Source organism: Rhopilema esculentum, chromosome 8, assembly GCF_057945365.1.
Source record: "Rhopilema esculentum isolate cy_ngs chromosome 8, ASM5794536v1, whole genome shotgun sequence".
In the NCBI taxonomy this organism is placed as follows: domain Eukaryota; kingdom Metazoa; phylum Cnidaria; class Scyphozoa; order Rhizostomeae; family Rhizostomatidae; genus Rhopilema; species Rhopilema esculentum.
This window is the reverse complement of record NC_142822.1, coordinates 4,746,395-4,760,990: the sequence shown is the minus strand read 5'-3', so window position 1 is coordinate 4,760,990 and position 14,596 is coordinate 4,746,395. Positions and strand designations below refer to the sequence as shown.

The following is a 14,596-nucleotide window of genomic DNA, read 5'->3' as shown; positions in this document are numbered from 1 at the left end:
TTAGTAGGATTCATGCCCAAAAATTGTTGCTTCTTTGAGATAAAATTGCTTTAATTGGCCTGAAATTTGACAAATTTTCCTGATTGAGGGAGGATGCAGCACCCCCAGGCCCCATGTCTACTACGCCCATGAGCAGGTGGCTAGTAATGTACTCAAGGCTGCAGGAAAGCTCGTAAAGGCCCTGGGACAATGCCTTTCAGTGAGGTGATGAATCAAGTAGGGAAAAACGGGGTGTCTAAAAAGCGCATAATTCTGGGATCATAAGTTTCTGTCAACTGACATGCATTTGTGAAGTTAGCAATAAAAATCAAGACATTTGAGAATAAGATAACTAAAAGAAACAACCACTATACTGCAGAAAGAAGTGCAAAAATGCAAAGGCAGTTGACGAGTGGTAAACGTCATGCTTTCAACGTGGTATGAAATACAAAAACACAAAAGAATGCTTCCTACAAAATTTTGCACAAAATCTAGAACATACATAAATCTCTACTCTTAAAAATTTCAAGGCATAATTCGACAACAGAAGCAATAGATAGTGTTTGCTGTTGGTTTCCTCAACAATATTTCAATAAAAACAATAAATAAATCTGCATTTTATAGTTCAAACATTGTAACTGTTCACAACTCACCGCGGTTTTGACATCACAAATTCATCTTGATCTACTTTCGTCATCCAATCCCCTCAATGTGTTTCGTTTCAATCATGTCAATGAATTTCTCGCGCTGCTTTCCAATTCTCGAGATGCAAGTTCACCGTCCAATTTTATTGAATCCAAGACATTTAGAAAGCACACCAATCAAACTATGGTAACAGGAAAACGGGTGTTTTTGTGACAGAAAACATAAAAAACTCCATATACAAAACGGACAAACTGGAGTGCTTTTCATCTCAACAGCATTCTCCATCTGTAGAAGAAACCTTAAACAGCTTTGTCAAACCCTCGACTGACTGCTTCTTCGTTTCCTCTCTCATGGTCGCCATTTGTCATTCCTTCGATGTTTCAAATCTTCCAAAATTGCTGAACTTCTTGATTAAATCTCTGCTGCTGTAGGCAGCGACATTATAACTATGCTCCATATTGCTTTCATGTCACCTAACATGAGCACTAGTTGTTCTTGCTTGCTTCTTCAAATCTTCCATAATCTTCCACTTCATTAGTTCCATACAAGCTCCTGCATCTTCATAACTATCATGGCCACCATCTACAAAAAAACAAAATAATACCAAACCTTCGGCCAAGTCACCTCCCAGCAATTGAATGAGACTTCTTAACATGAAAATATGTTTTAGAAGAATAGGGGTGTGGGGTTTTTTCCCGAGGTGATTTGCAGTAGGGGTGCTTCGTTTTCTAGACTCTAAATTCTCAATACAGACGGAAACATTCCCCTTAAGTATGGACTAAATCTCAAAATTGATAAGCACTAACCACACTTTAATAAGCACTAAAACTACCATTATAACTTAAAAGAATGATGTTAACCTAAGTTTTATTGCTCTTACCCAACATCTTTTGTAAATTATAATTCCCAGAAACAAACACATGGATGGCAACTTCAAGTAAAGATAAGTTGTAAATTGGCAAAAACAGTATAAGGTAATAAAAATGCAATTTTTAAGGATAATTTGACAAAGATGTAGGATAGAAGTATTAATTGCGGTTTCTTCATTTCACCATCTTATCACATTTCCAGCCATTCTTTGAAAAATATACACAACTCTTGAATTCATTCGTTCGCAGCTCCATTTAAAAATTTGACTTACTTTATAAGGTATATCGTTTAGTTAAATGAGACAAACATACCACTGTCTTGTATGATCTTTTGTAAAAATTCACCCATCAAGGTCTTTAGCGCTCGTTTGTAAGGAAGTCCAAGGCGATGCGGAAATATCAAAGCTGTATCAACTATCTTATTATGTATAAGCTGAAAACAAACGTAAACAAACTCTGCCTAAATACTTGTTAAAAATTATACATTATCATATAAATCTCAAATAAGACAACCCTAGAAAGACCTAGATGTAATTTGAGAGTTAAGTGCTGCAAGAAGCAGTGTGAGATTTGATAATCATAAAGTAATTGGTAAGTATCGACTAGTTGGAAAAACAACAACATGTTCGGTTCAATTAATTTAAGGGAATCATTGAAGAATTTCTAATCGCTAAACATATTTACTTTTACTCATTTACTAAAATTTCTTAATTTTTTTCATTAGTATTTATGAGACATGCACAAGTGAAGTATATGTATGCAGTGGCGTGCTGGGGAAGAGATCGCAGGGGTGGCAAAGGGTCAAAATGGCGCCCCACATATCTTCCAATTCTCCTTCAAAGTGTTGGAAATGTGCAGAAAAGTACAAGAGTTCGGAAGCACGCCGATCTATCTATCTATCTGTGGGGGGTACTGTAAGATCTTCAAATGAGGGGAGAGGGGGTAGGTAATTACTGACAGGACATGATAGAGAATTTTCAAATAGAGCATGTTATTTTTGTTAAAACTTAACATTATTTTTTAGTATCGTTGTAGCGGCTGTATCATCAAGCTGTACAACAATGATAATCAGGAACGTTACTATTGAGGGAGGTTGGGGGTAGGGAGGGGGCGGAAAGATCGTTCAGGAGTTTAGTGAAGGCGGCCACCATCGTTGGCGGCAAAAACTTGCAAAGAAGACGTGCTAGGGATGGTCAGAAAATGCATCCAAAATATCACTATAGACTCATGGAAAATCCTTGAGAACACCTCTAAGCTTTCTTCCAAATATGGCCCCAAGGCCGTAGCGAGACAGGCCTTGTTTGGGTTCACTACGAATTTGCCGGATTGAAAACCATCCTCCGCAATACATTGTGTCGATTCACAACATCTATTTACATATTATCATCAGACCTTCCAACCCTTTAGATCCATATATCGGAACAAGCCCAAGATATAACTACACTGTCCGAGGCGGCACCATAGTTGCCGCCGAAGGGTAAGAACTTTGAATTTTAATGCTTCCAGTTTGCTGGAAAATGCACTTTTTGAAGCACTTTTTCAATAACGCAAGCTTTCTCTCCAATAAATATCCACAGGCTGAAAGCTATTTGATGGTTTTAATCGATTTTCCGGTGTCTTTGTTAAATCTTTTAGCTTATGCAGCACAATTTTCTTCAGATTGAGACATAATCTCTCCGCTTTTTCTTACTAGCATTTCTTTTCATGAAAGTATTTCATAACTTCTTGCACCCTCTCAATATTTTTATGAAATGGCGCCTTATCTGAACTTCTACCTCCAAGCCAAATTTTTTTTGACAGGCTCCTTAAAACACTCCCCACACCCTACCTCGGTACGCCCATGGTATCTACTTTGTGTAAAAATCATTTAGATTTAGCGTGAGATGGTGTTTGACGATCGTTGCTCTGTACATCAAAGTGAGTAAGGAAAAAGAAGTGGTATGTTGTAAGGTGATTCTTGCTCTCTTTGAAGCGATTTATCGTGGATTTTTATACAGTGTCTGCCTTTAGTATTGTTGTATTCTTTTATGTAAATTGCCCTAGTTCGGTAGCCATAATAACGTGAAAATTCATTTTGGCGCCCCTGATATTTGATCGGCATGGGGGGGGCAATTGCCCCCCTGGCCCCCTGCCAGCACGCCATTGAATGTATGCAATTGAATGTTTTAGCAGCATTGAATATACAGACCTTCAAAGCACGGAGATCGCTTTCTAAGCTATGGCCTATCAGGACTGTGTCTGTTCCGAACTTCTTCAGCAGTTTTCTATGCACATCGTTTAAGGATATTTCGACTCCTTCAAGGTCCTTTTCAGTAACACCGCTAAAACTAAAGCAAACAAATTCAGCACAGGTAAGTAGCTTACAAGAGCTCTGTTGACTTGTCTCTAGCTTAGGGTTCAATGTTGAATAGACATGACTTTATCTTATGATCGCAGAAAGCTTTAGACTCAGAGTAGCAACCCAGAATTGTCCTGTTGTAAGCACCAAAACAAAATCGCAGGTGCACAGGTCATTAACAAAATCGTCATTCTGAAGACTACGAATAATTTCTGCTTTTAAGCTCAAGAAGCACAAAATGAAATTGATAAAAAATCATGTATTAAGAAATCAAAAGAAAAGCCAAGAACATCCTAAGATCTGCTCAATACATTCAGGAAACTAGAAAAAAAGGTTAACCACTAACCGTGTATTATAATCAATTATTTCTCTTTCGGGCTTTACATAAGCGTCTAACACTTGCTTCATACTGAAGTCAACGATTGTTATTCTTGTTAATTCTAGACCATGTGACGTGTAACACTGTGAGATGCAAAATAGACTGTGTCAGGTAATTTTGCATCAATCGAATGCTTATGAAACTGAAGGTTAAAACTGTATAAATTTCCTCCAAAAGTAACCCGTTTTCCATGCTTCATTTCTTAAACCTTTAGGGCACTATGAAAATAGCACTTTACATTATTTCACTGCAATAACTACCTTAAAATACCTTTAGTTATTACACACCATGATTTGTATGGACGCTTTTCTCTTCACTCTTTATAAAATATGTCTCCAAGATGGAAATTCAATCCGCGATAGAACCAGCATATAACTAGAACCAACCTACGTACACAGGCATCAAATAAGGTGCTAAATCAATCTTGACTTATGAATATTATCATATTACTTATAAATTATTGGTTTGATTATCTATTCAATATATTTTGTTATCAATAAAGACTCACCATTTCACAATCAAGTGCGTACACTTTCCGCGTGTTTGTTTTATTGTGCGCCTTCGTAGCCACGTAACCATCAAGGTCTCCGAAGTAGTCGGCTACATGCAGCTGAAAAGCAGCAACAAACTTTCAATAGAGTTATTCATCCATAAACAGAGCTTTATTCTGTTTCAACACTAAAAGACAAAATTAATACCTACAAAAAAGGTCTACTTTTCCAACAGGGGCTGACTTAGCGTACCTCATAGAAGTCGATTTGAGATGACAGTTGAGTATTTGAAAGTCAGATGGCGTTAATTCTAATATGAGATGACAAATTTGCCTCCTACCTTTGCCACAGAGCAGCCAAGACTACCTGAATCACCTTGACAACAAGAAAACTGGGTAAGAACTCCACCTTTCCCTGAAAAGAATGTTATGAATTCATTGAATAAAAAACCACGCTAAAATTACAAAGCGAAAATAAACTTTGCTAACAGAACAGGCGTCAACATATTCTAACAAATTCTTAAACACCATGACTGAAATTGCATGCATGATGAAATATGAATTAGAATTCGAGGGTGACGAATAGTTTTATCAAGGAAGATAAATATGTCCACTGAAGAATGGTATTAATCTCTTGCTGTATAATTTATCTAAATCCTAAGGTTTTGCTAACCTGAGAAGTGAAAGACAACAATCAGCAAGTGCAATCAGTCTTATCTTGGGACGAAGTTCAGTTTTATGCACATAATTATATGTACTAAATGCTTCTGAAAAACTTTAAAATAACAATTCTGCTAAGGACAACTCGCCTCTAAATCTTCGCATTTTGCCCCAATGATAAGTACATTCAGCCTTGACTACGTATTCTCCTTCTGAGTTCAACAGAAAAGGGTTTCCACACCGTGCGCAAGTTCGTTTCGTAGCTGAAGGAAAAAACATTTCAGTATTGGGCTGAGTGCAAAATATTGGAGCTGATCTTATGAGATAGTTCTTGTACGTTAGAAAATGCTTTTAAGTAACCAAACTTAGATTATTTCTTTCCATAAGTTAATAATCTTTGTTAATATATAATAAGCAAAGTTTATAAAAAGTACTGTCTGACGACACCATGAACGCATGCCCAGCACATTCGCGTTGATCTGGTACAGTTGCATGTAGAACGACACGGTGTTATTAAAGATTGGCGAGTAAATACAACAAACAGGCACTGCCAAGTGATCCTGAGAGATACATGAACATATTCTAGACTTGTAAAGAATCTAGTTACATCATTTCACGACATAAAGGCCGATTTCCATTTGACATTTTTTGTGCGCGCGGGCGTAGCGCCCAAATCTGATCATGCGTAGTTAAAGTAAAGTGGTCTCGATTTTGCGTCCGCTGTGAGCGCCAGAAATTTGAGGCCCTATCAACTTCGCATGCTCAGATTTGGGCGCTACGCCCACGCGCACAAAAAATGTCAAATGGAAATTAGCCTTAACACGCAATGAGTTTTTCAATGTGAAGAACAAATGTGAACAAACCAATATTACAGAAAAATATCAAAACAGTACTAGTAGAGAGTTTAAGAGATATATCAAGACTGCGAAGGATTAAGTGGCTTCTCCTTACCGTGCAAAGATCCTTTGGTCTCCCTGTATAGAGCCCGACCAGGGGTGTCTGTGGATTCCCTAGGGTAATTGTTATTCCAAAGGTCTTGATCTGAAGCAACGTATTTCTGCACGCAGTCGTAAAAAATATCCTCTGGAGGGAAGATAAAAATTACTGAAATGAGAAACATAGTCTACCGAATGCTAGAAGATTTTCAATCGTGTCTGGAGGAAGTTCCCGTCATTAGTGTCCCTTCGAAGCATGCATTAAATTGCCGGATTAAAATGGCAAAAAGGAAAATAAAACAAAGCATTGCTTAATGTGTGAAAAATAAATGTTAATGAGATCAAAACCTGTTCAACCTCTCTTAAAGAATGGTATTAACCAAAAGAAAATCACCATGCCTTGGTCTGATTTTTTCTTAATAACGGCTTAATAGTGAAATCATGAAAAAGCCTCTTTGCCTTAAAAATAAAGCTTCTATTATAAAGAAACAACAGCCTAAAAAGTGAAATTAAAGATTAGTTAATCACGAGTCTAAAGGGTAGGATGGCGTAAAAACAGCGGTAGTTACTTGACGCTAATGGGCGATATATATGGCAAAATGATAAGAAACTAACCGGATAAATAATAAACTGGGTTTCTTCGTTTTATAAGAACGAGTCCAAATCGGTTTTCATTTTCTGTGTTTTGAAATTTATCCTCTTTTTCTACCGGCAAACAGGTAGGCAGTTCCACTAAACACAAAAAAAACAATACCTAAAGGCTTATGAAGTTTTGAACATTCTTATAGCAAGGCTCAGACATTTGTTCAGAAATGGAAAAATGTATGTTTTGGGTTTTTCTAGAAACTAAAGATCACAAGTATATTGAAGCGAAGATCGTTTTGTAGCACTCTGATCGATCAAGGACATTGATTTTTCTATACCACAAGGAAGTAATCTATAAAATACTATGTCATGCTTCGGACTTGTTCAAAAACTGAAGGAAGGTTAATAATACCTGACATTTACGTTGAAAGACGAAGATTAACCAAAAATGGAACTTACCAGTAAGATCGGCAATGCTGGAGATCGATGTTTTTCTTTGTCTGTCCACAGAACCACCCGTTAATGAGCTATGCTTCTTATCAACTCTGGACAGTGAAATTGAAGATGGCCGTATTACAAGCTTTGGCGGGACAATCGATGACGCAAGTTCAGCAGCCATTTTGGATGAGTTATCCGGCAATAACTTTGGCGCCAAACTTTTGTGGCTACCATTCTTGATAACTTTGTACTTTGGTAATTCACGAATCTTCTTGATGGCATTGACGCAAAGATTCATATAGATTTGACGACTTGAGCAGCGTGTGTAGATTAGCTTCTCCTCTTCTACGGCCTGTGAGGAGTAAATGGTATAGGTTAGTCCCTTGTATCACCCGTACGTATAGGAATAGCCGGTTGAAGAGGGCGACAACCAGGTTTTAGGCCGAGGCTGAAGACGAAAAAGAAACTAAAAAACCATAGCACTTTTTAACCTTACAAAAAAGATCTAAATCCTTCTTTTAATAATGGGATGGAAATGATTTTCTTCAACGATTGAATTTATATAGATAAATAGAAAGAGCTCTTTTTAACTTTTTAGGGGTTCTTTTCGATTAGAACTATTTCGTGTCATTTATTCCATCTTTTTGAATATGAAAAGTTTACCATCTGGTATTTAAAAACCTTAAGAAACTTTTAGCACTGAAATCAGCAAAAAGTTGAGAAACGGAGTGCTTAACCCGAGCTTAGTTTCTTTAAAAAAGGGTAGCATAATAGGGTAGGATGGCGATTTTCCTTCCTCGCTGCCCCTCTGCTTCCCCATTCTTGCTACTGGGCAATTATTTAGGTGGACTGGGACTGGCAAGCAACCGAAATATGGGTCAAGCTTCTGCTTGGGCTCCCAACTTCAAGTACTGCAGTAGAGGGCGCTAACAACTTGTCCACTTTTCTTGTCTTCCCTCTAGCTTCTACCATATCCTCTTTATCTCTTTGAATAAGCAGAACAAACATGAAATTTGACATAGTTTCCCACAATACACACGAAGCATGCCCAATACTAACTTGATAGTCATTCCTCGTTACTTTTCGGATTTTAATCGAAGATTATTGAAATGACTGGAAATTGAAGATGATTTGATAAATCGTTCAGTTAGTTCATCATTTATTTGCATCTTAGCTACTCTGTTACGTGAATCACTTCAACTTGTTTCATTTCACAATATTTCACTTAATGTGTTTAAAGAGAGCAGTTCTTGAGAAAATAATTTGTTTCTGAACAGAATATTTATTTCCAAGGAGCCTTTCATTGAAAAATTCCTAATATCAAAACCTACATGCAATCTTGAAACTAATAAACATTAAAAAATGAGCAATGGAAAAATAGCTAAAGTGTAGAAAACGACAAATTCTTTGTAGTTTGGGAAGTAATTTAACTAACCTGTATGTTTAGTTAAGTATGAGAGGTGATTCTACAAAGTAAAGAAGTGTAGAAGCCTATTGTCAATCAAAGTAAGTAGAGTTTAAAGATATCGAAAGTACCTGGTACAGAGAAAATTAAAATTTGTCACAAAAATCGACAAAGTAAAATAATAATTACAAACTCTAAGGTAGGTACCAGAGCCACAAAACATCTCATCGTATCTCCGTACCTCTCTCCTTTGCTTCACTACCATTCTCGCGCCATAATTTTGTGACCCTGGCACCCAAGGTACAAAACATGCATCAGAAAAAACCTACCTTTTCATAGACCTCCCCCAATGAACTGTATTTATCAGTGTATTCTTCAATAATTTTATCTAGATATCGCTGCCTTATAACCTGCGGTACTTTTGAGCCAAACTCTACAGGAATCCTTGGCTTTTTCGCGGGAACCGTGGCCTTCAGTACACTAGGCTCTTCGTTTATTTCTAGAGTATGGGCCTTTCTTTTTTTGCCAATGTAAGTTCCATCATTGCTGGTAAAAGACATGCGTTTGCTTACTGGCTCAATCTGCAATATAAAAACAAGCCCTTGATGATTTGGTGGCATTCAGTTTATGTTTGATTAATAAAATTTTAAGGCGATACATCGATACTACAGGGTATCAAAATACCTCCATAACAGTCCAATACAGAATGTTAAGTCATGAAACTGCAAACAATAGGCTTCACAGATTCAAACTGTGAAGTTCCTATTACAATTGGTTCACGAAACTCAACAGCTTTTCTCCAGAACGCTCTTGCAATAAAATTTAACAATTTTTAAATTTTCCAGGAATAACTATATGAGGCCCCTTATATTACAGCAGTCGAGTGACCTAGCTTCAGTTGTTAGGAGATCTCAAATGAGCTTTTAAACTCTAAAAGAATCATTTGGTAAGGTTTCTACAAAATTCTGTTTCAAACTGACCAATTTGACAGTAGGAACGGAAACAAAGAACGACATTGCAGAATTTCGGTTTTAACGTTAATTTCATGGCAGGATTAAAGCCAAATTATGTTCGATCAAAAGCATTAATTCAACATTCTCGCAACGAAAAAATTAAATTGAAAGATGACTGAGAAATAATTCAGAGATCAATCGGATTATTAGTTGAATTAACAAGATATATAATTCAGCAATATAGGTCATTGTTTTTTGGGGATGATAATCTGAAACTAAAAATATGCCATTATAAATCTTCTTAATACAAGAAAAAGTAGAAAACAGCAAACTGAAAAAACCTACACCACTGTTTGATGCCATCTTCGCAGTTGATTGAAGTTTCGATGTGTTGCATATGCTAGGTGACACAAATGATGGTTTCATGGTGGTATTTTTCTTGAGCCCTTTCATGACAACTGGTTGGCGAACAGCCTGCAATAAACACAGTTAAGACATGTGAAAACAGAATTTTACGATTTAGACCGGCATACGGGGCGTAACTAGATAGATACAGACTCTACTACTGATCAAATCGAATACTGACATTGTATGTGAAACAAAGAGGCTTTTCCTGACCAATCATGTGACACAAATATCACTTGAAGCCTCATGCGTGACTCTGTAGTATTATTTTCAATGGAGACTAGCAGATATGAGGACGATGAAGCCCGCTTAAAGATCCAGCAACATATATTTTAGATGGTAGAAAACAGTTAATTAAGGGTGCCTATTAAAACTATTTCTTTTTGACAGGCAGCGAGAGATATCTCTGCAAAAACTCTTCCTTTCTTAGCTACATTTTCCTCTCCTTCCGTTTTCAGGGGTTCTGTCTCGTGACGGGGCAGTTAGGCGAGTTCGTCAGCAAATCTCTAGGTCCGTCTTTCAGGGGCTTGAATTTTTAAAAAATTGATGCTTCATAAAATATGGAACCACAATGCAAAAGCTGGTGCATATAAATATCCTTCATTTGCTTTTTGTTTGTATGCATGAGCAAGTATTTTTCTGTAAAACCTAAGATTCTGCGGTAGTACTCTACGTTTCTTTCAACCACCCTTACATACGCCTTATACTTGCCATTACGTCTTATGTTGCAGTCAACTTCAAACAGAAGATACTTCTATTGAACGAACACTTCAAATAAGCCTTATAAAAGTAACTTCAAGACAACGGATTTCCACCCTGCAGTTTGACGTCACTTCTTCACATCACTGAGCCACCATAATACATCGGAAAGTTAGCAAAAATGAAAAAGCACAACTTTGCCGATAGAAAGCTTACGAACCTCCACATTTGGATTATGCGCGATTCTTCTCTTTATGCTTCCAAGCCCAACAGTTTCTCTAACTTTACCCATCGATGTGCTGCTGGCTTCTTTGCTTGTTGCCTTAACTGAAATTGTGTTTTCCTTAGCCAAGTCATGAGCTACAAGTGGATCACACTCTTCAAAAATTTGTCTTAAAGTGTCTTCGCTGTTGTCAACAGACTCACTTGAAGATTCCAAAGAAGAATCTTGCTGGTCGGAAACTAAGTTTTGTTTTCCTTTACTGCCACTTATCTTTCTCTTTTTTGCTTCTCCGGTCACAACTTCAGCTTCAAAGAAATCTATGTCCTTTAATTTGGGGGGCTTTTTAGGTATATCTTCCTCGATGATATCGAATATATTGTCAGCATCAGTAATATTTCCTTTTTCCTCTTCTTCTCGGGTTTCCGTAACTTCTACTGTTGCTTCTTCAGTGTCTTCAAAAGAAAAGAACACTTTCCTCAAAATCAAAATTTACCAATTCTTAAATTTATTTCACCTAAAATCAAAACCGATAAAATTGGAACTTAAATAAACAAACATGTTCAATGCATAATAAACTACGGGCGAACCCTGATATAACAAACTTTGAATGGAACCAAGTAAGTATTTCATAACTTCAGATGCTCGTTCAGCTAAGGAGAAATCTACTGCAAAAATATTATGTAAAAACTTGAACAATTTTTTCTTTTTTAACTAAAGTTTTGCGAATTCAAATTGAACCAAAAAAACGGATGTAGAGTTTTTGTGTTGTCGAACTAGAGTTCCAGAGTAAATATATTGGTACATTAGAGCAGAATCTCAAAAAAGAGTTCAATTTCATGTTTAAATTTTCTTCCACAGTTATTTCAAGTTTTCTTTAACCTAACAGTGGGTCCTTAAGTTGACAAATGTAACTATACATATAGAACAACAGCTTGTTTAGTAAAAGTTCATCCGGCAAAGAGGATCCCCTCTTAAACAAAATGATAATCACCCTTTTTGCATTTTTTTCTCTTCCTTAGCTCTTCTGCAATCTTTGATGATTGATCATTTGAGCTTGTGATCTTTAACAAATCTGAAATTTCCTTAATTATCGGTGCAGGTATTGGGTCCTTATCAAGTTCCTTTTTAAGTGCACTCCTTTCCTTCTTTTTCTTTGTTACTTCAGTTGTTTCTAGAAAAAATAAAGCATGGTGTATTTTTATCATCTTAAAAAAAATAGAATGTTGAAAATATGTAAAAACACATCAAACACCAAGAATAAGTTTAATTTGTATATCAATCAATGTCCTAGTAAAAATAGACAGCATTTCTTAGTTGGACCTTACAAAAATCTATCTCAAAGATTTTTCTTGGCAGATGTTTGAAATTAAATGTATTATCTGTCTTATATGCCATTCATGCCTATATAGTACTTAGCCAATCATATAATATATAATGAATAAAACATGATGAATGTTGTTACAATATAATATTTCTAACCTTTCTTGCCTTCTTCCTTTACAGTTTGTTGGCCATGACTAGGGAAAGCAAATGTCACTGACTTTTTAGAGGAAGCATTGGCTTGTTTAGATCCAGGTGACAGGTTTTTTATGATGTCCATTAACTCTTCTTCTGCTGTGCTAGATTTACTTTCGTGACTTTCCTCTTCTGCAAGGAAGATCAAAGTGATTCTCTACTTTGTGAATCATTGTAAAAACTGGAAACATATTCAAGAGGTGTTTGCTTTAACTTGACAATAACAATTTCCTTGAAAGAGGGATTAAAAGAAGCAACCGTTTATCTAGATATCAACCGATTTCAAATCTGCAAGGCTCTTTGTATAATAATTGTTCAAAACCAAAACACAAGGAGAGCAATTTAAAGGGTTCTTATAAAAAGGCACATGATTTATTGTGCGTCTCGGCAACGGCAGGAGCGTGCCAAGGCGCACACGCATGATCATGTGCCTTAAACGGAGAGGCCTGATATTATCACATCAATGCAACTCAAATAACTGTGCTGTCTCCTTCTACAAAAAATCAAACTGTCAACACTAGATCTTAAACCAGATTAAATGCTAGTCTTCCTTTTTTGTTGTTGTAATTGTTACACTGGTTAGTTTTAATTGCAACTGGGTACCTATGAGGCAATAACAACTTTCCCTAATAGTGCAGGGTAGCTGATCAATTAAAGGACAAGTGACACACTTTTCGCCCTATTTTTCTTTTCATTAACTTATAGATCATCATTTAGAAGTAAGTTTTTCCTGGTTTAAAACAAAAAATTCTAATCAGGGGGCACGATTTTGCTTTTTATCATGTGACCCTATGACGTACATTGTGATAACTCGGAATTTTCCTGTCATTAATAGAGAATCTACGTAACACGATGCGACAGGTCCAGACGAACTGAATTTGTTTAGAAGCGTGTTGTAAACGTTAATATTGCACTGTATACCAGTAGCAGCAATAACAGATTATCACAATCTACATCACGGTGTCACGTGATTCATTTCCCGCCATAATTTGAAAAGGGTTTTTAAGTAGGAAAATGAAATCAGAAAGGAAAAATATTTCAACAACACTCTCATACAGCGTTTTACTTAAAGTTAAAAGAAAAAAAAATTTGGCGCCAAAAGCGTGTCACTTGTCCTTTAAGTAGAATTTTTTAGATACATACCAACCAATTCTCCATAAGTCCAGTCACTACTGTTCCCTCTCTTTCCTTTTGTATCTAGTGATATGAAATCAAAAGCCTATGCAATGGCCAAACAAATAAAAGTTTTACACATCTAATATTAATTTTTACTATTTTTAGAAGCTTTATAACTTATCTATAATTCTCTTTTATGATTAGTAACAAAGTCCCAATCAGCCTGGGACATGTATACATTGTATAAAAAACTCTAAAATCTTACTTTAGTTTATTATTTTGAAAAAAGCCAGCTTCCCTTCCCCCGTTACAATGTTGCTTAATATCAATACAGAGTGACTGACAGTGACAATCTAATGAGGAAATACAAGACATAAATAAGGAGAAATATTTCAAAGGTAAAAAGCTTCTATAATTCGAGGAGTTGTTTTTGCATTAATTGAAAACTTGTTCAGCATTAACACCGAGTTTTTTACTTAAGTGCATAAGAGGCAAGCCTTCGTGTATAGAACAGGAACGGGTAGGAGAGGAACAATGAAAACAAAAACTTTTCAAAAATGCGAAAGTGGCGCGTGTTTTATACAGCAGCTCAACACCAATTTAATTTATCTAGGCGTCCAAATAGCTGCATCCATTTTAAGTATAAAAAACAGTCCATTCCCTTTTCCTTACCTGGTTTTGAATGCCGAAAATGGCAGTAGGGTCTGTGGCATAAGCCATGGACGTAGAAAGGGCAAGGAACATTTCTAAAGTAACCAGCAGTTGGGAACATCTTGCTTGGAATTTCCTATGCAGATGAACACACAAACTTTATGTTACTTGGGTCAATTTGCTATGCAAAGCCACCACTTTAGCAGAAAAATAACAGTTATCTCGTGCATTTTTATTCTGTTCCCACTTCCCACTTCCACTCAGCTTGTGCTAAATTGTTGTTGTGGCGTAAATTGTCATTATGGTCTCAC

The 14,596-nt window shown here is 36.4% G+C and overlaps 1 protein-coding gene across 3 annotated transcripts; it reads right to left on the bottom strand.

Annotated features, from left to right (window-relative positions):
• Positions 1 to 377: 377 nt before the first annotated feature.
• On the bottom strand, positions 378 to 14,584 carry LOC135694923 (RNA exonuclease 1 homolog). 3 transcript variants are annotated; one of them, XM_065213811.2, is made up of 17 exons: positions 14,307 to 14,584; positions 13,662 to 13,715; positions 12,492 to 12,650; positions 11,995 to 12,174; positions 11,001 to 11,455; positions 10,022 to 10,150; positions 9,053 to 9,304; positions 7,340 to 7,670; positions 6,911 to 7,027; positions 6,312 to 6,443; positions 5,510 to 5,623; positions 5,042 to 5,115; positions 4,719 to 4,820; positions 4,178 to 4,293; positions 3,682 to 3,820; positions 1,806 to 1,926; positions 378 to 1,206 (listed from the first exon to the last, which is right to left on the bottom strand). In XM_065213811.2, the coding sequence occupies exons 1-17, from the start codon at positions 14,404 to 14,406 to the stop codon at positions 1,094 to 1,096; spliced, it is 2,688 nt and encodes an 895-aa protein (XP_065069883.2). In that variant the 5' UTR covers positions 14,407 to 14,584; the 3' UTR covers positions 378 to 1,093. The 3 variants fall into 3 exon arrangements, with proteins under 3 accessions (XP_065069883.2, XP_065069882.2, XP_065069884.2); XM_065213810.2 differs by having other exon boundaries at positions 380 to 1,206; positions 12,483 to 12,650; XM_065213812.2 differs by lacking the exon at positions 6,911 to 7,027 and having other exon boundaries at positions 382 to 1,206; positions 12,483 to 12,650.
• Positions 14,585 to 14,596: the final 12 nt, after the last annotated feature.